The 21,529-nt window shown below is 32.4% G+C and overlaps 5 protein-coding genes across 5 annotated transcripts; all 5 read right to left on the bottom strand.

Annotated features, from left to right (window-relative positions):
- Nucleotides 1-1,259: 1,259 nt before the first annotated feature.
- Nucleotides 1,260-3,403, bottom strand: LOC145939322 (uncharacterized). Its single transcript, XM_083043553.1, has 2 exons — nt 3,347-3,403; nt 1,260-2,802 (listed from the first exon to the last, which is right to left on the bottom strand). Exons 1-2 carry the CDS (start codon nt 3,401-3,403, stop codon nt 1,606-1,608), a joined length of 1,254 nt encoding a protein of 417 aa, XP_082899679.1. The 3' UTR covers nt 1,260-1,605.
- Nucleotides 3,404-6,055: 2,652 nt separating this feature from the next.
- LOC145939608 (uncharacterized) lies at nt 6,056-9,226 on the bottom strand. Its single transcript, XM_083044059.1, has 3 exons — nt 8,879-9,226; nt 8,690-8,794; nt 6,056-8,346 (listed from the first exon to the last, which is right to left on the bottom strand). Exons 1-3 carry the CDS (start codon nt 9,206-9,208, stop codon nt 6,172-6,174), a joined length of 2,610 nt encoding a protein of 869 aa, XP_082900185.1. The 5' UTR covers nt 9,209-9,226; the 3' UTR covers nt 6,056-6,171.
- A 1,668-nt stretch (nt 9,227-10,894) lies between these two features.
- Nucleotides 10,895-12,084, bottom strand: LOC145939522 (uncharacterized). The gene is made up of 3 exons (XM_083043870.1): nt 11,881-12,084; nt 11,286-11,587; nt 10,895-11,102 (listed from the first exon to the last, which is right to left on the bottom strand). Exons 1-3 carry the CDS (start codon nt 12,070-12,072, stop codon nt 10,985-10,987), a joined length of 612 nt encoding a protein of 203 aa, XP_082899996.1. The 5' UTR covers nt 12,073-12,084; the 3' UTR covers nt 10,895-10,984.
- A 1,946-nt stretch (nt 12,085-14,030) lies between these two features.
- Nucleotides 14,031-17,979, bottom strand: LOC145939683 (uncharacterized). The gene is made up of 5 exons (XM_083044177.1): nt 17,830-17,979; nt 16,506-16,914; nt 15,614-16,284; nt 15,123-15,501; nt 14,031-14,560 (listed from the first exon to the last, which is right to left on the bottom strand). The coding sequence occupies exons 1-5, from the start codon at nt 17,933-17,935 to the stop codon at nt 14,215-14,217; spliced, it is 1,911 nt and encodes a 636-aa protein (XP_082900303.1). The 5' UTR covers nt 17,936-17,979; the 3' UTR covers nt 14,031-14,214.
- Nucleotides 17,980-18,769: 790 nt separating this feature from the next.
- Nucleotides 18,770-21,442, bottom strand: LOC145939724 (splicing factor ESS-2 homolog). The gene is made up of 3 exons (XM_083044274.1): nt 21,057-21,442; nt 19,778-20,939; nt 18,770-19,302 (listed from the first exon to the last, which is right to left on the bottom strand). The coding sequence occupies exons 1-3, from the start codon at nt 21,061-21,063 to the stop codon at nt 19,008-19,010; spliced, it is 1,464 nt and encodes a 487-aa protein (XP_082900400.1). The 5' UTR covers nt 21,064-21,442; the 3' UTR covers nt 18,770-19,007.
- Between the last annotated feature and the right edge of the window lie 87 nt (nt 21,443-21,529).

Below are 21,529 nucleotides of genomic sequence, written 5' to 3'. Positions count from 1 at the left end.
GATTTTGGACGGTGCCATAGAAAGATCAAGGTTTAAGGGGAGATCAAAATTATTATCAGTTTTAGTTGGCATTCATTCCCCCCGCGCTTAATGAGACATTACATCAGCCGGATAAAGATATGTCTAGCAAATGCACATGTGTATATATATGCGTGTGTGTGTGCATATATGCACACATGAGTTGCTGACTTTGCAATGACGGCTCACATTTTTTGAGAACACAGGGGGCAGAGATAATACATTTTTTCAAACGTTGTTTATCCGACATCTTATATTTAATCTCTCTCTCTCTCTCTCTCTTTCTCTCTCTCTCTCTCTCTCTCTCTCTCTCTCTCTCTCTCTCTCTCTCTCTCTCTCTCTCTCTATATATATATATATATATATATATATATATATATATCTATATATGTATGTATAAGTTTGAAGATCAGATTTAATCATTGCACTTGTATTGTAAATTACTTATCTATTTAAAAATTAATTGAATTAAAATAATCATCAGTTTTATATTTTATATAAAATCAAACTCCTCAAATAATCTTGATCAGAAAATTTAAATTCTATTCTATTTTTCTTTTATTATTAGTATCAGAAAGATAACTTGTTTCCTTGTAAGAGGCAATTGCAAAGTTGTGCTAATACATATATTCGAAAAAGATATGATATTTAAAAATATGTATAAATGAGATATTTTGAGAAAGAATGTGTGTGTGTGAACAAAAGTAAACTTTCTTTAATTTTTTAATACATAATGAAGATATTTATTTCATTCACAATCTATGTAATATGTATATGCAAACACACTTGCATATTCTATGGATAAAACAATACTTGTATAATTTTTTGTGTAATCTTTTAGTGGCAAGTTATATTTATTTAATTATCATCGATTATCGAAAGCCTAATTAACCTAATTGACACGATTTTTATGAAATATCGCTGCAATGCTTAATGTTTTTTTCCTGTCTTTTTCTCTCATGCAAATATCGAACAGTATATGATGTGCGACTTGTGAATCAATTTAAAACTGCAAATACTTACAATTTGTTTCGGACATTATATTATTTAATACAATATGGAATGAGTATAAAATGATTTTATTTATATCTTATGTCTTATAACATATATATATATATAAAAGTTTCTTTTTTATTTTATTAAACTTTTTTAGTACATATCGAGGTCAATCTCATTACAATATTAACGCATACATGTTTCTCATTTTTTTTCAGTAAGTGTTAATTTTAATAAAAACATTACATGAATTTATAAATGATGCTGTCGTTGAAGTAAAGACGCCATGTACGATATTTAATCAATATATTGAGACTTTAAAATCTGAGCAACATGATATATGTTGTAGACTTCGTTTATTAATTTTAATTTTGACTCGGTAAAATTAGAAATTAGCCGAACGATATTTGAAAAAAGTATATGGCGTTTCATCTGAACACATATAATTTTGGTTGAATATAATTTTAATTATATGTCCTGATCAAGAGACTTATAATTCTGTCAAATTCAATCATTGAGGGTATCCTTGGTATCTTCCGTTATATTTTCCAGTATTTCATCAATCTTTTTTGTTTTTCTGTCTGAGAACACTTACCCAATTTTGTTGAGGATGTCTCCGCCTTTTTTCGTTGTCTTGTTGGTAATATCTCCTATTTTTTTTATTGCGTCACCGGTGATGTCGAACCCTTTTTTTGTGATTCTCCCAGTGAGATCGCTTACTCCTCCAATGAATCCGTCTTTGTCATTTTTCAATGAGTCTCCGATACCTTTTCCTATTTTTTTAAACCAATTGTCAATCTCATTCGTTATTCCCTCGACGAGTTTTCTTGTCTCATCTGCGATATCCTTAATGACTTTTGTCACTTTCCCAGCAATATCTTCTACTGTGTTTTCAATTTCTTTTCCAATGTCTACTGTTTTATCTACAAATTTTCCAGCTGCATCTTGCAGTTTGCCAGAAACTGTGTTAAGCACGTCCTGTGCATTGTCGATTGCTGACTTGAGACTATTTTCAAATATTTGTTTACCATTTTCCAACAAGTTTTCCAACTTATTAATACTTTTGACGAAGATATCTCCAGCTTTTTCAAGCAATTCATCCTTCTTTTTTTCCAGTTTGTCTAAACTATCTCTCAAGTTGTTAAGAGCTGTATCCATAAGCGGTTTTAAGTTTTCCAAAGCATTTTCAACTTTCTCTTGACCTTTACCGATTATGTCTTTTAATACCTTTTTTAATTTGTCATCTAGATCCTTCAATTTTTTGTACGCGTTTTCGAGTTTTTCCAGACCATTATTTATCTTTTCCTTCAGCTTATTTATAACATTTTCCAAATTCTCTTTTACCTCCTTTAAGATTTCTTTTACCTTCTCTTGAAGATCTCCATTCTTTAAGATCTCTATCGCCTTAGGGACTATTTCTAGAATTTCTAGAACCTTCAAATATGGTTTAGCGAATCTGATGATTTCGTTCTTGATCAATTTTAAAATTGCATCCCCTATTTTGCCTTCACCAATATCCTTGATAACATTACCGATATCTTCAATTTCACTCAGGGCGTACTGGAGATTTTGCTCGGACGTGTCTTCAAGAAGTGTCTCGAATTCATTTATCTTTTGGATTTTGCTTTCTAGCAATTCTTCAGCATTTTCTAAAATTTTCTCGAGAAGATTGCTTTCCTTAAGTTTTTCGAATTCTTCTTTGATCTTATTTTGCAAGTTTTCGAGGATTTCAAATTGTATCTCAAATTTGGGTTGCGCATCTTCTACATTTACTAGTACCGGAATGGCCTAATAAATGATGAAAAAAATAACAGAAATTATTTATATTTTCATGATGTAGAATAAAGCATTATGTAAATGTGGAATTAAATATTGTATTATGTTACACTCATAAGTTACATATTATAAAATCTGGAGGATAATATAATAAGCAAAATAATATATTACAAATAGTATATTAAATGTATAATGTATAATATAATGAATAATAATGAATTAAAGGTTATTTAAAATATTCAAATTAAATCAAAATTAAAATTTAATGTAATTAAAATTACATTTTATTTTACATTTTACATTAAATTGCATTAGTCAGGTGTTTAAATTCACAATTTGCAAGATCTAAAGTTAATTTATTAATTTCTAATCATAATAATTATTGTTTTAAATTATATTGTTTTCACGTGTATTGGCGATTGATATATTTTAACTTTCCTTTAATGTTTTACAATATTTAATGTATTTAAGCAATTGTTACTTAATTAGCCCATGAATTTCGCTATTTTTTAATATTTCTTGAATATTTTTTTATCGCTTTTGGGTAATAACTTACCTGGCTCATGTAGCCCAGAGCCGCCAGCACGGTTACTAGTAGAGCAACGCGCGCCATCGTGATTTGGAAAAAATTTGTGTAATTCCAAGAGAAGATCCGCAGCTCCGTCCAAGAAGAGAGAGATCGAGATTGATCCACAGTAACGATCACTGAAACGAATATGCTTATATATTTGCCGAAATTTGTTTATTGTGCCTGTTGGAAGATGCCCAAGGCTTATTTATTTTAGTTCTCATTTGCCATTATTTGAAATGTTACACCTGCGCCAACTTTGTTAAATAGCGTCCTTGTACGTGATAATGGTGACATGATGAATTGAAATGGTTAATTATTGATTTGGCGAAATCATGCCAGACGTCATAACGCCTGACATAACATTTTTTGTATACTGACGAAAAATATGGTGATATATTTTTGATTTTCGAATCATGTACAAAAAAAAGAACTGATATGATAAACAAATATCTTGTCAATAATTTACTTTAATTACGCTTTAATTTAATCGATGACGCATATTTGCTCTGACTTTAATTATTACTTGTCATGTTAATAACTTTTTCAGCGTTTATATAAAATTTAGAAGATATTTGTATAAAAATTGTGTGTATGAATTTATTATTGTTGTGTCATTACATTTAATCAGCAAGGTTGAATTCTTATTAAAATATGAATATACATATTAAAATATGAATATTAAAATATGAATATACATTTCGATACAATCATGATTAATTAAATATCAGAGGTATTTAATTTATTTTTATAATATAATAAATATATCATATATCAATTTATATTTTGAATTATCTGAACAGCTATTTTGATTGATCTTCTTATTTTTTTATGTCTTTCTCATCATTTGCAGGAAAAAACAAGCATATATGCAACTGCAATTAACTTCTGACATTTTTTTGGCAGACTATAAATCTCTTTGCTATTACCTTTTTTATGCTATGATGATATCTGCTTCAGGTTGACTTTAGTTTCAACTCAAATAGAAAATATTAAAGTTTTGATTTTTTTATTTGCCTATATTATTAATTGTTATAATGAAAAAAGAAAACAATATTAGAAATGTTTTATTATAAATACTATTCTGAGAAATGAAACGTATCATATTATTTATTACTTTCTAAAACTTATAGATTATGCAGAACAACTTTATTCAAATCTATATGGAGACATTGTATTGTGTTAATTAGCGTATCTTTTTAATAAAAAAATCGTTTCTGAAAAAAAATTAATTGCATTAATATTGTCTCTTATATTAAGACAATGATGCATCTTAAAATATCTTATTTTGTTTCATGGCAATAATACAATTATTAGTAATTAATAGTAAGTAAATATAAAGAAAAAAGTCGGAACTTGAATTTTTTTATTTTATCCTAATATCCCAGCATGCTCAAAATTTTTGTTGTGATCTGCTTGATGGCGTAAGTCAGTGAATTTTGTTTAGAATTTTATCATCTCTTAGAGCATATGATTTGATAAATCGACAATAATACATATTAAAACAATACAATTCATTTTTATACATTTAGTATGAAGATACTTGGACCAGTAGTAATTATTAACATAAACGAGTTTATATTTTTTTCTTTTTTTCTTTTTTTATTTGTTTCTCATGTCATACCATTGACTTCGTTGCAATAATTCGTCAGCGAATTTTTCTACCAGTTTGCTTGCGAAAACAAATTAACTGCCTAATTAAGTAACAATTACATATGCATTATATGATTATGTTACAAATACATATATAACAATTACATATGCCTTATCTGATAAGATACATCATTTATAATGTATTTACAAACTTATAATAATTTTATAATAATCTATTATTGTGTCAAAAAATGTATTTTTGCACTATTCTTTGAATATTTATTCTAGTAAGTAGAAAATTTATTTTAGTAAATATATATAATAAAATCTAATTTCTATTTATATTTTTAAATTGAAAAAAAATACTTTCAAGATCACATCATACACCAATAAATTTTTCTTATGTTAATATCAGCTATAAGATGAGGAATGAAAAAATTATATTCTTATTGTTAGTCATTAAAAAGAAAAAGCGCGTGTTGGCAATTTAAATATATAATTTTGAAAAATAGATGCTTTTTTTCTTGCGTCATATCTGCTCTTTAGATTTATATAAATTATATTGTGAATTTTCTCTCTCCTGTTTTTTTTCTCCTTTTCTAATTTTAAATCTAAGAAAACTATTCGAATGTTCTATTTCTAATAGGTCAATTAATTAATCAATCAATTTTAACTACATAATAAATCACGATGTTTTGCAATATCGTATAAGTCAAGTTACGATAGATGTATTTTGATTTATATACTTTATTTTTTAATCGCAGCTATTAAAATAGCTGCGATTAAAAAATTTTATCTAAAATGATTTCATACGATTCTTTCTTCACATGTCCTCTATCTAATTTCGCACATTTGTGTAAACATACAAGCCAAATACGTGCCAATGCTTTTTACAAATTACATATGTAAAGTATGTTTTTCCATTTGGTTTAACTAAAAATTTCTACAAGTGTTTTAGTACAAATAAAAAGCATAAGTAAACAAAGTTGAAATTCAGCTGTTTTGCACACAATGCAAATTTATGAATCGCAAAATATTAAGCGTAATATTAAGAGGAGGAAAACATAATAACATTAAGATAAGATTATGAAAATACTAACGTAATTAATTTTCAGAATACATCTTTATTTTAGAATCGATCGATTACAATTATTTGGTATATACATGTTGATAGTCGATAATGATTTAGGACTAGTTATGAGTTATATAATGTATGAAATCTAAAATGCATAACGTAGCAGAAGAGGATTATTAAACTTCCGGATACATTCGGGATCCCTGAAGTCCCTGGGGAAGAGATTCCAGACACGTCCACCTTGACGGAGCAGGGAAGCGCGCAATTTCGGCCTGAGGAAGGTGAAACTGACCGGGCTGGCGGCGTCCAGCACGCGGCCTACCAGGATCGCCTTGTTCCTCAAGGTAACCGATATAATATCATTCGGTTGCAGATAGTCGTGGCCTATTGCGCCGACGATGTGTTTCCTGGGCAAGATGAAATTGAGGCCGCCCGGAGAGAGAGAGCTGGCTGAGCTGGCCGCGGCGGCACTTTCGGCACCCGACGATGCGGCGGCCGTCGCAGCGCTAGCCGACGATGGAGCTAAAAAAGGAAGATAGGACGGATTCACAGGACGGATTCGCTGACGATACAGCGGAATTCTACCGCCAAGGTTCAAGTCGAGTCCTCTATATTGATCGAGTAGGCCGCCGTTCGAAGAGACCGACGCGCTGCTGGAGGCAGACGCGGCACTGGCGGGTCCACCAGCGGACAAGGTGGGTCCACCAGTGGACAAGAAGGGTCCACCAGCGGATAAGATGGGTCTGTATCCGAGTGGGCTGAGTGGACTGAGCACTGGACTAGAACCCAGGCCGCTGTCTGAAGCCGAAGCGGACGCGGAAGCAGCCGCCGCGGTATTTCCCCCTGAGAAACTAATTTGTGGCGAGGCCACAGCCACGCTCGAAGAACTACTCTCGGACACCGTGTTCTCAATGGTCTCCGAAACGAGGGGTGTGCAGGGCACGGATTCTTCGATCACAGTCGGGGCATAAAGTCGGGGGGCGATCCGGTAGCTCGATACTGGTGATGCTGATGCTGCCGATGCCGTCGCCGATGCTGTCGCTGCCGCCGCGGCTGCCGCGCTTGCAACACCGGAAGAGGAAACAGCCGGCACTATCGCTGGTACTGAATAAATCAGGGGTGCGGAAACCAACGGTTGTGTTTCAGTAACGGTGGCGCTGGCGGATGCCGAAGAACTCACGGTTTCAACAGGGGCGATAGGTGCTAGAGATGCTAAAGATGCTAGAGGTGCTAGAGATATTGCCGGCCTTAATAATGATGGCTCTACTACTGGGCTTGCTATGGAATCACTGACGGAGCTCGATGCGGTGGCAGTTGCGGTCGCCGTGGTGCCCTGTGCAAGTGGCGAATAATTGGAAACCAGGGAAGGTATCCTGTATAAATACGAACGTAAATTACCCCAGTAATTTGGGATGTTGGACAAATACGAAGTCACTTTAGAGTACACCGTGGACGTGGAGATGCTCGTCACGCCAGACCTGAGCAGATGGGGTATTCCGGACGCGTGGTAACCATCATAGATGCCGCGGAAGGAAGATAACACTTCCGCCAGCGATCTGTGATAGTCTGGGGCAATTATCGCGCCGCCGTCAGCGACTGATGCTGTTGCTGTTGCTGTCGCAGCTGTCCCTGCTGCCGCTGCCGCCGCCGCCGCGGATGCGATCGGTCCACCAATCTCCTCGCACGAAAGTCTCGAACCGAGTCCGTGCAGGTACTGCAATCTTGATAGTCGAAGCTGAAGCAGTCTATCTCGCAAATTCAGACCTAAGTGATGTAAGTGGAAGAAGTGTCCGAAAATGAAGCGAATAGGTCCCATAAGCAGCTCGCGCACAATGTGCTTGAACTTGAATCCGACGTGTAAAAATCGATGAAGAGCGCCGGTAATGCTGGGGACCGGTATGGCGTCTCGGAGTATGTTGGGTAGAAGCAGCAGATGATGAGGCGCTCTGATGACGGTGAGGAGAAGTCGTGGGATACGACGGAGCAAGATGTTCAAGATGCCGTGACCGTCGGCGATGACTTCCTCGGCGATGAGTGGTCCCAAGGTAAGTCCGGCTCTTAAGTTTCGTACAATAATCAGGGAGTAGTGCCAGAATTTTCTCATCTCGCAGAAGAGTTCGTGCACGACCAGACCTGACGAGTGCACGTGACCATAATCGAAGGCCTCATCTTCGCAAGAATGAGCATCCAGATCGGTCAGAGGAATATTGTCCCACAAATTCGCTCCCAGAAGATTGCTAGATGCGGCTGCAGCTGCAGCTGCGGCAGCGGATGCGTGACGTTTCGGTAAGTTGCTAAGTTTCTCAGATTTCGTGGCATTCTGCAAAAAATGTTTAATTTTAATATCTTTTACTTTTAATTAATTATGCAGAAAATAAAAATATTATTATTTTGGATTTTTTAATTAAATTTCTGTCGCGAAATGTAACATAATATATAAGTTAGTCCTTTTTTGTGAATTTTGAATAATGAAAAATGTTATATAATAGATTTTTTAAAAGAAAACTAAGACTGATTGTGAATATATTTTTGAGTATCATGAAAAATAATTTTTCTTTTCACTGTTTAAATATAGTTATATGTTTTTTAAATAATTTGCTAAATATAAGGAATTTCACATTGAAGTTTTATATATTATATTGCAAATTTTCATGATCGACTACCTCTATCTCCTGCAATTGTTGCAGCCTCATAGCAATATCTTGCTCATCCGCGAGAATGAATGCTTGGATGAGATCCTGCATAGTCCTGTATGAAAATATATCATCCTGAGGAAAGAAAAATAGACATTAGATTTATTCTTGTTTCAATTATTTCTCGTTCTCAATTACAAATAATTATATAATTTTTACCTTAGCATCTTCTTCACTATTGTTATTCGTTCTTGGCTCTTCGTTCTTCCTGTCATCCTTCTGATTTAACTTCGTTTCTTCCGCGATCGCCCTTCTCTCGTGGACGGTTTGAGATTCTGATAATTCTTCCAACTCCAAAGGATCATGCTTTTTCACGTAATAAACATCTTCTTCTCTTTTTTCTCGAAGAAACGGTTGTAACTTCAGATCAAAATTATTTTGAAAGTTCTTAGATATATCGAAGTCTTCCTTAACGAAAGCTGAACTCAAGGACAAGGATGCCAGGAAGGCGACGGCAAAAGCCGCAAATATGTTGCACGTATTCGCCATGATGAGTTTCAATGGGAACTCGATGATTCTAGCGGCAATAGGCTGCTTCATATACCCCGAAGATTGTTATTGTCATATTCAGATTCGGCACGCAGATCGTGATGGAATCAAACAACATTGTAGATTGTTGGTCGACAATGATCGATAACTCAGATACGTGCCGATGCGCGTGAGATTATCCATGATCGCATCTGCAACTTACCTTGTAATCAAGCACGATTTATAATATTGTGATTCGAAAGATTATTAATGCGATAATCTTTGCGCAGCATTCGTGTTCGTGAATAATCATGAAAATTACTTCTCCCTTATGATCAAATAAATATACCGATACTTCGTACGTGCAAATATACAATGTACATATATATATACACATACGGTCAGAAGAATTGCAAAATATTATTTGGGGAATTGTTTTCTTAATTCTTGATTAATTAATCGGCGAATATATTCTATACGAATACGGCAGGATAATTTAGTAATATCACTCATATGAGAAAGTGCTTATTCTTGGAATAACAGGTATTATTCCTTAAATCAATTAAACATTTTTTTATTAGAACAATTAATCATATTATTAAACTAAATAATAAACTTTATATTTTACAATTTTACAATAATAAACTTTATATTTCACAATTTAGGATACAAAGAAAAGTATTTTGGAGCTTTACTAAAGATATGTAATTGTAAGCTGTATACTATTTTATAAAATGCTTTAGTATATTTCAATTTTTGTCACAATGATGATATTTCTAATATATCTATTTCTTTTAGATTTTTTGTGTAAATACACACTTTATTCAAAAAATAATATTTAAGTTATACACACACGCACATACCAAATGTTATATAGCAAATTAATAAATATTATATAGGAATTACATATAGAATTTGAGAATTGCATTAAAAAAATATTGGTATCTATTAATTCTGTGCAACGAAAACTAAAATAAATTTATTAATTATAATAACAGTATTTTTATAAATTAAATATTAATTTTATGTAACAAAACCATTATTTTCACTATTATTTATACATAGCATCATGATTTATCTATCCAAATATTTATCCAAATATAATACTAATATATAAATTTTTTCTTTATTTACAGATTTATTTATATATACACATATATATAAGATATATATAATACTTATTTGTTAAAATTTCTGTTTACATATATATTATATATATATTGCTACGTTATTTTCATAAAATAACATTCGGTTTTATGGTTTTGTTTTATGTATATCGCATACATTGCAGACAAATGATGTATGATTAAAAAATTCGTGCACGTAAGCAAATTCTAACTCTGCTTCATGAATAAGGATAAATTCATATTACTTGTATGGCAATCATTGCATTTTATTTTGATCTGATTCTTTTATTACACTTCATCAAGTATTAAATATTTGACAAAATAATTAAATATATATTAAACATAGCAACTATTTTATACGTGCAGTAATGTTAAACAAAATAGATTAAATAAAAAAAATTATTTTTATATATATATTAAAGAAAATAAAAGAAAAAGTGAAGATTAAAATTAAAAGTCATGAAAATTAAAATTAAAAATCATGAGAAGAATATATTCAATATAAGGACATAAGGAAATATAAGAAGAGACGGAGGAAGATTAAAAATTAGAATCACATATCGTTTAAATTTTTTTATTTTTTTATTTGTCCAAATATTATGTACTTCTCAAATTTCTGTTGAGGTACAGCTTTATATATCAGACGTTCCTTCATGTTCTATAGATTTTGTTAGCTCATTTGGCAGGCACACTTCGTAGGTGCTTCACAGGCAGGAATTAGAACTCTATCAATTTTACTGGTGAGGCCTGTTAAAAGTTTAACAGGTTTTGGTGTTGGTAGCTCGGTTCTGAAATGGAAATAAATGTTATCATATATTTGACAAAAATATATTTCCAGTAAACACATATTATTGTTATTAATTTAAAAAATTATATTATTAATGATATAAACATTTTACAAATAAATTCCAATAATCTAATGTAATTTATTCTTTGTCATTAATATGAAATAACAATTTTAGAATGCTCACGGAGTTGGTGAAGGTGGCACCAAAAGAAGATCAAAATTATAATTCGTTGAAATTGGTACGGATGGAGACGGTGGAGTCTGAGTATTATACACATAAGATTTTCCTTGATAAGGATGATCCGGCTTGACTACCTCTAAGGACTCGGTGGGCACTTCAGGTACTTGTATGAGAACTGGATATTTTGCTTGTTGCGATTGATAGGGGATCGGCTTATCGACGATAACTCGATAGTTTAATTTAAGTGGCTGATAAGCACAAGTTATAGGCAAGCTGTCTACTGGTCTTACAGGCCTTACGGGTTCCTGTAAATTATTTTGGATACAAGGCTTATTTATTATAATGTCATGTGATCAAAAAATGAACGAGAATATTAGCTTTACATTTCCATTGTTATAAAAAAGAAAGAAATTAGAAATATTAGAATACATTTTTATTTTTTGGACGACAATAAGTAAATTTTACATTTTTTATTGTTATTCATTACTTTAATATAATGTTTTTTATAAGACACATGAAAATTATATTTATTTATGTGCAATTTAAGTTATATAGCTCAAATTATGCAATATACGATAAAATATTAATATATGCATACCTCGATTTTTACAGGCAGATAACGTGGTGGATGACACGGTTCGCCATATGTAACAATTTTAACTCCATTATATGGCAATTTATGAGATAATAATAATCCACAAGAAAACCTTAACTGTAAATAAATGCCAATGATGAGAAGATGTTGTAATTTGAAGACTGCCGCCATCATCGTAAGGATTTTACAAGACATAAACTGGTCTCCAACCTATCGCGCTGCTAATATACGTGAATTCGTCAAAGACAAGTATGTAACATATTTCCTGTTTTTATGTAAACGCAGTAAAATTCTAAATAATAATAAAATAAGAATATCTCTTTATTACGTGTCACAAGACCGGAACTTATTTTTTGATTAAAAGGTAGAGCAGGCACGTACTTTAAATTCCTTCGTGCGTGTTTACACGCAAGATTCCTCGCTTCCTGTTTCACCTTCGAACTTGTCTTGTTCATTAAAAAATCTCTCAACGATCAAAAAATGGACGTTATCCCACACAATTAAAAAATTTAGTATTAAATCTTATATACACTTAAAACATGTGTTCATTTACATTATGTTATTTCAAATACTTAAAGTGGAAATTTTTTTTAGTAGTTTTATACTATAATAATAAAAGTAATTTTTGTGTAGGTACTGTTCATTTTTTTTTAAGTCATTAAGTTCATGTTTAATATTTCGGACCTATATGATATTTTACATAAATTAATTTTTTTATTGTTCTTTTTATAAAATTATTAAGAGATTGAAAAATAATGTTATTAGAAAATAAAAATGACATAAAATTATAATCGTAATCGCAAAGTATTTACTTTTTGATAATTTTAGCATAATACAATATTCATAAGCTGAATGATGGTATTTTAATTTATTTATGTGAAAAGATAATTTAATTTTATTTAAAAAGAAATCAATATTTAAATCTCGAAAAAATAAGATTTTTAATAAGTGTCTCTTTAAAATAGATTTTTTTCTCAAATCAGGAAAGATATTAGGAGCGATCAACATATACGATGAGATAATATATCCTGTACATATTTTGCATCAAGATAGAATTCGCATCTTTTAAGTGCTGTCGCGTTGTCATTTACATCGTAAATTAATATCTCATTCATTCGCGGTCGTTTTGTTCGGATCTTCGTTTCGTTCGTCTCGCTGCTTGTAATTTACGCCGCGTGTATGTAAATGAAATAAATCACAGTCCGATGTATGCATACGCATCGTAAATTTTACGTGCGCGTTTGCGAGGAAAGAAAAGAAAAAGGGAAGACTGTCTGTAAGAGGAGCACGAGAGAGAATCCGTAGCGTATCTTTAAATAGCGACCGCGTGCGGGCTCCGTTCTTATACTCCCAAGAGATACATTATGTTTCCTTTGCGACCATCATCGTGCATCACCATGTGGTGCTTCCCTTTTCCCGACCGAAGCACTTTATGACGTGCTGACAGTCATGTTTTAGTCAGGAAAGCTGAAGGAAGATCATAAATCTTATATATGTTGCCATGCGCATTCGTAGGCGATAGACAGAAAGTTATGCGGTTTTTAACAAATCATCTCAACGAACCTTTTATTATTATGTAATTATATTCTATTTATATTAATTATAAATTTTTGTATCAAATTATTATTGTAAGAATCCTTTTATCGCATTTATTTCGATGAAGATCTTCTAGTATTATAAAAATGTGACAGTTGTATGACGAGAGATACATTTACTTTTTAATTTATATTATAAAAAAATAATATTAAAGATAAGATAATAGCAAAATAGAGCATAGAAGAAAAGTTTGATATTTGTGCATTGGATTGATATTAAATCAATGTTAAATGAACAGTAAGATATATATAATATTTCAAAGTTAATGAAAGAAAGTTAGATTAATTTGAAGTTTATAAGAATGACTTGATGGAATATAATTGCTCACAGAATACAATTATCTTATTTAAATATTGTAATAGAATGAAAATATTGATTTCTAAAATTATGCTTGTCAATTATATGATTGTCAATTGTCTAAGTCTAAAATACTTTGTTAGAAAGTAGATAGTTATAAAGTTATTAAGGTTTTTTTTTCATTATTTTTATCCTGATAGACACATTTCGCAAATCAGTAAGAGGATGTGGGGGAGAGGATTCTATAATAAATTCAATGATTTCTGATTCTCTCTTCTCTCGCTATATTATCTTAACACTAATGACATCACAAAGACACAGGACTAGGACTAGTATAATATTTGAGGGTGTCCACGTCTTTTCGCGTTTCAAAATAAGATTCATCTCGATGATCACGAATCGTCAATGAAATGAATGCTTTTCACATGTTTTAGACATAAGAGATCATGCAATCCCACACGGAAGACCGTATTTTTTGGAAGAACTTCTTAGCCTGGTGAATATCCCGGACGTCGAGTCCTCGGCGTCGTCTTCCTCAAAGCTGCGTTCGTCATCGTCGTAATGACGAACGTACACCTTCTCGATGTCTTTCTGGAAGCCATCCTCTACTTCGCCTTCATTTTGTACGACCTCTTGATTGATTACGATGCTACCGGGAACGTAGTCAGGAGTTGGTGGTCCCACTGGAGCGCAACCTCCGACATCTTCACCATCGAGCGTATTGATAGAATTCGTTGATTGGGAACTGGACCTCCATGGCGCTCTATTGATTGGCGCATATCCTAGGTCGCTAAAACGAATTATACATCAAAATACGTGAGTATTATAAAAGCAGTTATTTATTTAGCGATTAATCATTGCATGTCTCGCGAATTAATCATTTGTTTAAAAGTATTACAGCATTTCGTGATTACTTGATATTTTTAATTAATTGCTTTAACTAATTAATTTTATACACGAATAATGCTCGTACTTGAATGTTATTGCATTTATGTATCGCTATTATAACTCATTACTAAAATATTTTTAAATAATTAAATTTTTTGAGGATATTGCAATTTTCCTCGTCTCTCATTGTTAGATAAAAATGTAACTTTGAAAATAAGTAATTACTAATTATAAAAATAGCAAAATAATTTTAGGAATAAAATTAAGAATGAAGATATACGTATATATTGTGAATTTTGGTTTTAATATTGAGATAATATAAAATATAATTATATAAAAAAAGATCTCTAATGAGTAAATATGCAAATATTTAATCTGGACGAAGCAATTAATTAATTAATTTTAGATACTGATAGATCACTTGATATTAGTCAAACGTTTGCTAAATATTTTTTTCGACTTACCCGTATGTAATAAAGTTTCCTTGCTGTTGCTCGGCAATTTCCTCCTGATGTATTCTTTCACGCTCGATGGCTTCGAGCTCGGCTAACTTAACTTCTTCCTGCTCGTTATAAATATTGACGGTGATGGGAGCTAATGGTATCGGTTTTAGTTCTACGACGGGTTTATCGAGGATTTGAAGTTTCTCTTCAGGCACATCTAATCTCTTCTTGTTGGACGCGGTTTCAGTTGGTATCGTTCTATGACCGAATGCCAGCTTATCTTCCGGCACAAATAATGTTCTTTTTTGTGCCGTGATACGCGGGAAGAGATTTCTGTATGCTAAGCTAAGCGAAACCGGGTCTGCAGGTAATCGAGGGTACGAATAATCTTCGGGAAGTTCTAAAATAAACAAATGTATCATCTTAATCTTGTAATCTCACAAATGTCTTGAAATCTTTTAGTTTTATCTTAATTTTGTTTTATCTAAAATTATACATTTTAGGAAACATACCCGCGAAATCACTAAAGTCATCGCAGTTGGATCTGTAGTTTCCAGCCGATCCTCGGGTAATTTCAACGTCACTTCCAAATTTGTTTCCATTTAGTTGTCCCGTGGTGCCTACCTGGGAACCTGCATATCCTGCATATCCATCGTATCCTGATCCGTATGCACTGTATCCAGCCGAATTGTATCCTCCAACATTGCCGGAGCTGCCATATCCTACACTACTTGAACTACTGTGTCCTCCAAGATTACCCAAGCTACTGTATCCTACGCTGCCTGAATTACTGTATCCTCCAAGACTACCAAAGTTACTACTGTATCCTACGCTGCCTGAGCTACCGTATCCTCCAAAATTGCCGTATTGAGCCGTACTGCCTGCATTACTGGAAGTATATTTACCGAGACTATTTGCGCTAGCAAACGCACTTGCGCCGCTTGATTTACCGAACAATCCACCGGATGCCGCACTGGCACTGCTAGATGCGGTCGTCAAACTGAGTTTTTTCAAATCAGCTGCATCGATCTGTCCATTGTGTATATTCACGCAAATCTTCTCAGAAATAGGAGAGGAACATGTGATCTTGCTGGGATACGCCGGTGTCACTTTGGTGATCACTTGGAGTTTGCCGTTTTCAGTAACTTTGCTCGGATAACACAGGTCACCGATCGGCGAGAAGCTGTCATTAAAAACGATTATTATAAATTATTATTAAAAAATGAATAAATATTAAATACGTAAAGTAGCAGAGATTAATCTGTGTCATCTAACTTTAAGATTTTTGCGTGGAAACTGCAAAATATGCGTGATATATATATAGATATTAATGAATGATATATATATATATATATATATATATATATATATATATATTAATGAATGGATAAATAAATGAAATACCTGGGTACGATTTGTTTATCAGTATTGGAAGATAGAAGATCGCTTGTCTCCACAGGTTCGGATTTCTTTCCGCATCCGCAGCCGGAACCGGAACTTACATCGTCCGAGATAGGATAGGAAGAATAACCGATCAGACCTCCAAGAAGACCGACAGAAGATGATGAGGCACTTGAAGAGCTGGCGCTATGACTGCTGCTGCTGCTGCTGCTAGTACTAATTATTCCGCTCCTAGGATTGCAACCGGAAATGGGATTAGAATAGCTTCTGGATCCCGTTCCTGCGGACAATCTTGTAACTGCTTCGCGCGCTAATGCAGCTTCATTGATTGCCTGCGGTGATGCATACACCAGCGGTTTTTGCACCTTCGCTGCTTTCACCACTATTTCCCCGCATTTGCATGCGTTGGTGCCTAAAAATTGAAGGTACGAATATCATTCGTATCATTATGTTTTTATATGTGACATTTTATCATGATTATGATTATGCTTATTATTACATGATCTTATTTATTACGTCCTAAAAAATCCTTTCTAAACAACTAAAAGAAAGAAAAAATACAGAGAATACGCAATATGTAATATAAAATAAGATCACGTGAAGAGATATGACATTAACAGATTAATAATTATTCTAAATTTTTACATGATATATGAGTTACACAAAGTAATAATAAATGTGCAGAAAATATTTATATAATATACGCTCAAAAAGTCGAAAGTAAAAGCAATGATTTAATCAGTAAATAAAGAATTCCACTCTTGTAAGAAGAGAGTTTTAAATAATATTAAAAATATACTATAAAAAATATAAAATATTTAATTAATTTTTAAATTTATATAAACAGATTTTTGTACGATAAGTTAAAATAGATTAAATATATAACATCAGTTAGTATACATATATTATAATAACTGCAAAGGTATAAGAAATATGATAAAGAAGAAATGGTTTATATATGATGGATATATATAATGCATATGTTAACATTTATTTGAAGATCAAAATTAAATATTAAATTTTCTACTTTGATTCTCTTCTAGCTATTTTCAAAATTATATATTATTTTAATTGTATAATATCTTGATTTACACAGAATAGAGCAAAGTCTTCTTATAGTAATATATTATGTATCGATAATAAAATAAGAAACATTTGATTAAAATTATAAATTACAGACAGCTATATATAAAGGTAAAGTCTATATTTGTTTTAGATATATCTCAAGAAATTCTGATCACTTCGAATGGAAAGAACTGCACGTTGCAATGATAAATTAGAATGAAATGAAAGTCAATGACTTATATGCGGAGTGCATTTTACATACCTGGACCTAAACTTCCGCAGGTGTGTTCTGACTTGATTGTACGTGCCTGGACGATAGACGTTATCGTCAGGAGTAAGGTAACTCCCAAGATCAAAGTGGACCTCATATCTATCTCAATGACAATATTCTTTCTTTCTTCTCCTCCTCTTTTTCTCGACGTTACATTTATATGAAAAGTTGCCAGCTTTCCGGCGACCGATTTGCTTTTGTAATTAATAAACAATGACTGTTTGTGCGGATCCGAACACTTCCTGTTGCAACGTTTACGCGATAAATTTGTTTTGACTTTACCGCCGCTTCCTGAATTCGCATGTTCCGCTAAACTTGACAAAACGGCATTTTATAGTTTCATCGCGTTTATATTCATCGAGAAATATCATAATCATTTTGTAGAGGAAACGCGAATCGTACGATTAACAATCGGGTAATTTGATTTCCGTATTTGTATGTGTAATAATAAGCGAAACGTGAAAATGCAGCAGAATGAAAATAGAGAATACGTATATGCATTTCGATGAATGATGAAAGAGTTAGTAGGTCAAGGTCATTAATTACGTGGTCAAATTTTTTTTCATATTATGTAAATTATCAAACAAAAAATTATATAAATGAGGTAAAATTTATTATATAATGATAATATTGATAAATTATATTGAGAAGAATTGTGAGGAGAACATAAAAATAGAAGATTAATTAGATTGTAAAAATTTTTATATAGAATATTATAAGACATATTTTTTTACATGATACTTTGAAAGTATCGTATATAAATGAAGATATTTTGAAACTTAATCCATATTCAAATAATATCAACTAAATTTTCAGACTGGAAAATTTCTCTCTTTCATACTTTTTCCTTAATAAATCTATAATCCTAATAAATCTATAATTAAAAAAGAAAGAAATAAAAAAAGTATAACAATAATTTGTACAAAAATATATCAATTAGGAAACCGTAAAATAATTTAACAAAAGAATCGCAGGCAATATTCAATCAAATACAAATTTGAATGCTTTGTACATATTGTATTAAAAACACTATAGTTAATCATATATTATATCATATATGAATCATCTCCTTAATATTAATATAAACAGCAAACAAAACTTGATATTTATACATTGTCCAAATTCTAGACGAACATTTTTACACTTTTACACGATCTTCATAAAAGTTCTCATTTGTTAAAAAAATCCGATGCTCGTTGCCGCTGCGGAGGTAGATTGAGTAAATTATCAGTGAGTACAGGTCCTTGTATCCGTGTAGTATTCGTTTCCGATTTTTGAGAGACAGCGTGTTTAGCTGACGTGATTGCACGAGGCGTGTTAGGTGTCCTGATGCCTATGGACGGAGTCCTCGAGAGTGTTCGTCGGGGCGATGGTGTACTCGATATCCGGAGCTTTTGAGTCGCTAATCTTCTCGCTGCAGGAGACATTGTACTCAAACGATCTATAGTTGACCTCGGTGACGGACTGAAAAGAATTATATTTCTTGTGACTTTTTATGCAAAAATACGTCATATAATATGTTTCATAACTTGCACAATCAAACAGAAGATAATTCTGCATACAAAAAAAAAAATTAAAAGTCCTAGTTACGAGATATCTTACAAGAGATTCTATATTTTATTTGTTTAAATTAATTTATTTCTATCACTCTCCATATTAGAAAAATGTAAGTAAAACTTCTACTACCTCCTCTTTTTTCCAAAAATAAAAATTCCATCAATAAAATTATCAAAAATCTCTGAATAAAATTTAATAAGATTTTAAAGATTTAAAAAGAAATATTTAGTTTGTGTCATGAATTAAAGTATCTTTTGATAAATAAGTTATTTTTAAATAAAATTAGTTCTTTAATTTCGTAACAATTTAATTTCGTAGAATTATGCCCTTTTAATATAAAGCAATTTTAATATATTGACACATTGACTTAAATATGACTTACGTGGCTAATGATTTTCTAGCTGCTTCTAAGGCTTTATTCTTCCGATCCCTGTGCCTTTCGCCAGCTTTCTCAGCCAACTGCAATGCCAGTTGCTCCCTTTTCGGTGGTTCCGCTATTCTGAAGGATGGACCTTGACTTGTGTTTAATAATGGAGTGTCACCACCATCCAATCGAAAAGGTGTCCCCTCAATCTGACCCCACGTCATCAACGGGCTTTCACACTCTCCTGGTCTCGGACTTGGCGTCGCCATGAAACTAAAGCCATTTACTCGCGGCGTCGCATTCCTGACGACTTCTTTGCCATCCACACCAATCTTACCATCGTTGGCTCTAGATTGTGACTTGGCCATGTCATTGATAGTTTCCTTATTTTGTTGCTCGTTAAAAGGATTTATCCTCAGTCTCGTATTTTCATGCATTACAGCCTGCTTCTTTTTAGCTAACTCTATTTTCTCTTCAGCTGTTAGTTCCACCCCATCGGGAATATACATAATATAGTTTTTATTCTTATAAGCCCAACTGTCTACTTGTTTAGGTCTAGAGTTTGATCCTTCAATTGCTAGAGCATCAGTCGCAGGTTTGTCGATAGCAAGCCACGCTTTTGATTTTTCTTCTGCCTCGTAAAGCCAAGCATATTTCAATTTGTGTTTATTTTCTGCTTCGACCATCATCTCTTCAAAACTAGCGTTATCCTCGCTTGTATGAGAGCTCAAATAATCGTCGAGACCGGTTTTATTTTCTTCTTTGTTATCCTTCTTTACATATTCGACAGACGTTTCCTGGGATGGTACTTCAGAGGTACATGGCAATTCGTCCGACTCAACTCTACGTAGCGGAGTTTCGAAAGTCGCTGGACTAACTGGCCTTTCTGTGACAGGTCGACCAGAACTATATTTCGCATATAACTCTCTCATTCTCTTTATATCATTCTGCTCTAAAGCATCCAAATATTCATTTTGTGCTTGTAATTTTTCTAGATGTGGAAAGAAGTCTCTTTGTATTATTTCACTCATTTTCTCAATATATGTGTCTTCATCTAAAATCTTTGGTTGAGTGCTTTTACTCTTTTTCGCAAATCCAACAGGCTTCTTAAATATAGTCACATCTTTTATATTCTTGGCAGCTTCGAGAGCTTTAGAGCCTGGGCTGTCCATAATGGAATCTAAAAGATTGAAATTAATATGAATGACAAGAATTTAAATTAATGACAAAAATATTCAGAATTTTTTTATTACATAAAATAAAAAGGAATAATTATGTTTATATACTTATTACTTACTACTCATTTTAAATAACACTGCAGATACAGGTTATGTGAGAGAATTCTTGTTCAATAATTGTTGTTACGAAGAGTATAAACATTTATGAGTACAGAAAATGTTCTTCTATAGCAAATATATTTAATGCAAATCTGTACGCATTGAATCACGTGAAGTTTCTTTAAATACCCCGAGTTTTTTAATCATGAAACTGTTTACACTCTGCTTTTATAATCTCATCACGTGATAGGTTTGTTAGTTTAATTAATTGCACTTTTGATACATTCTCTCAATTTTCACTTTTCATTTTTCTTTCTTTTCTTTCAATTATATATGTATCTTATTTTGCAAAATAATGCAAATAATGCAAAAAACATAGTACAGCTGAGAAAAACCGAACCTCACATGTCACAATGTCAATGCATAGAAAGTAACATTACCGACATATGATAATCGCAACAGCTGTTATGTGACCTGCCGCCATCTCGCGTTA

Source organism: Prenolepis imparis, unplaced genomic scaffold, assembly GCF_030444845.1.
Source record: "Prenolepis imparis isolate NDT839.2.m4 unplaced genomic scaffold, iyPreImpa1.0 SCAF_8, whole genome shotgun sequence".
Lineage (NCBI taxonomy): Eukaryota > Metazoa > Arthropoda > Insecta > Hymenoptera > Formicidae > Prenolepis > Prenolepis imparis.
Note: the sequence above shows the minus strand (reverse complement) of the source record. Positions and strands in the feature narration are given on the sequence as shown.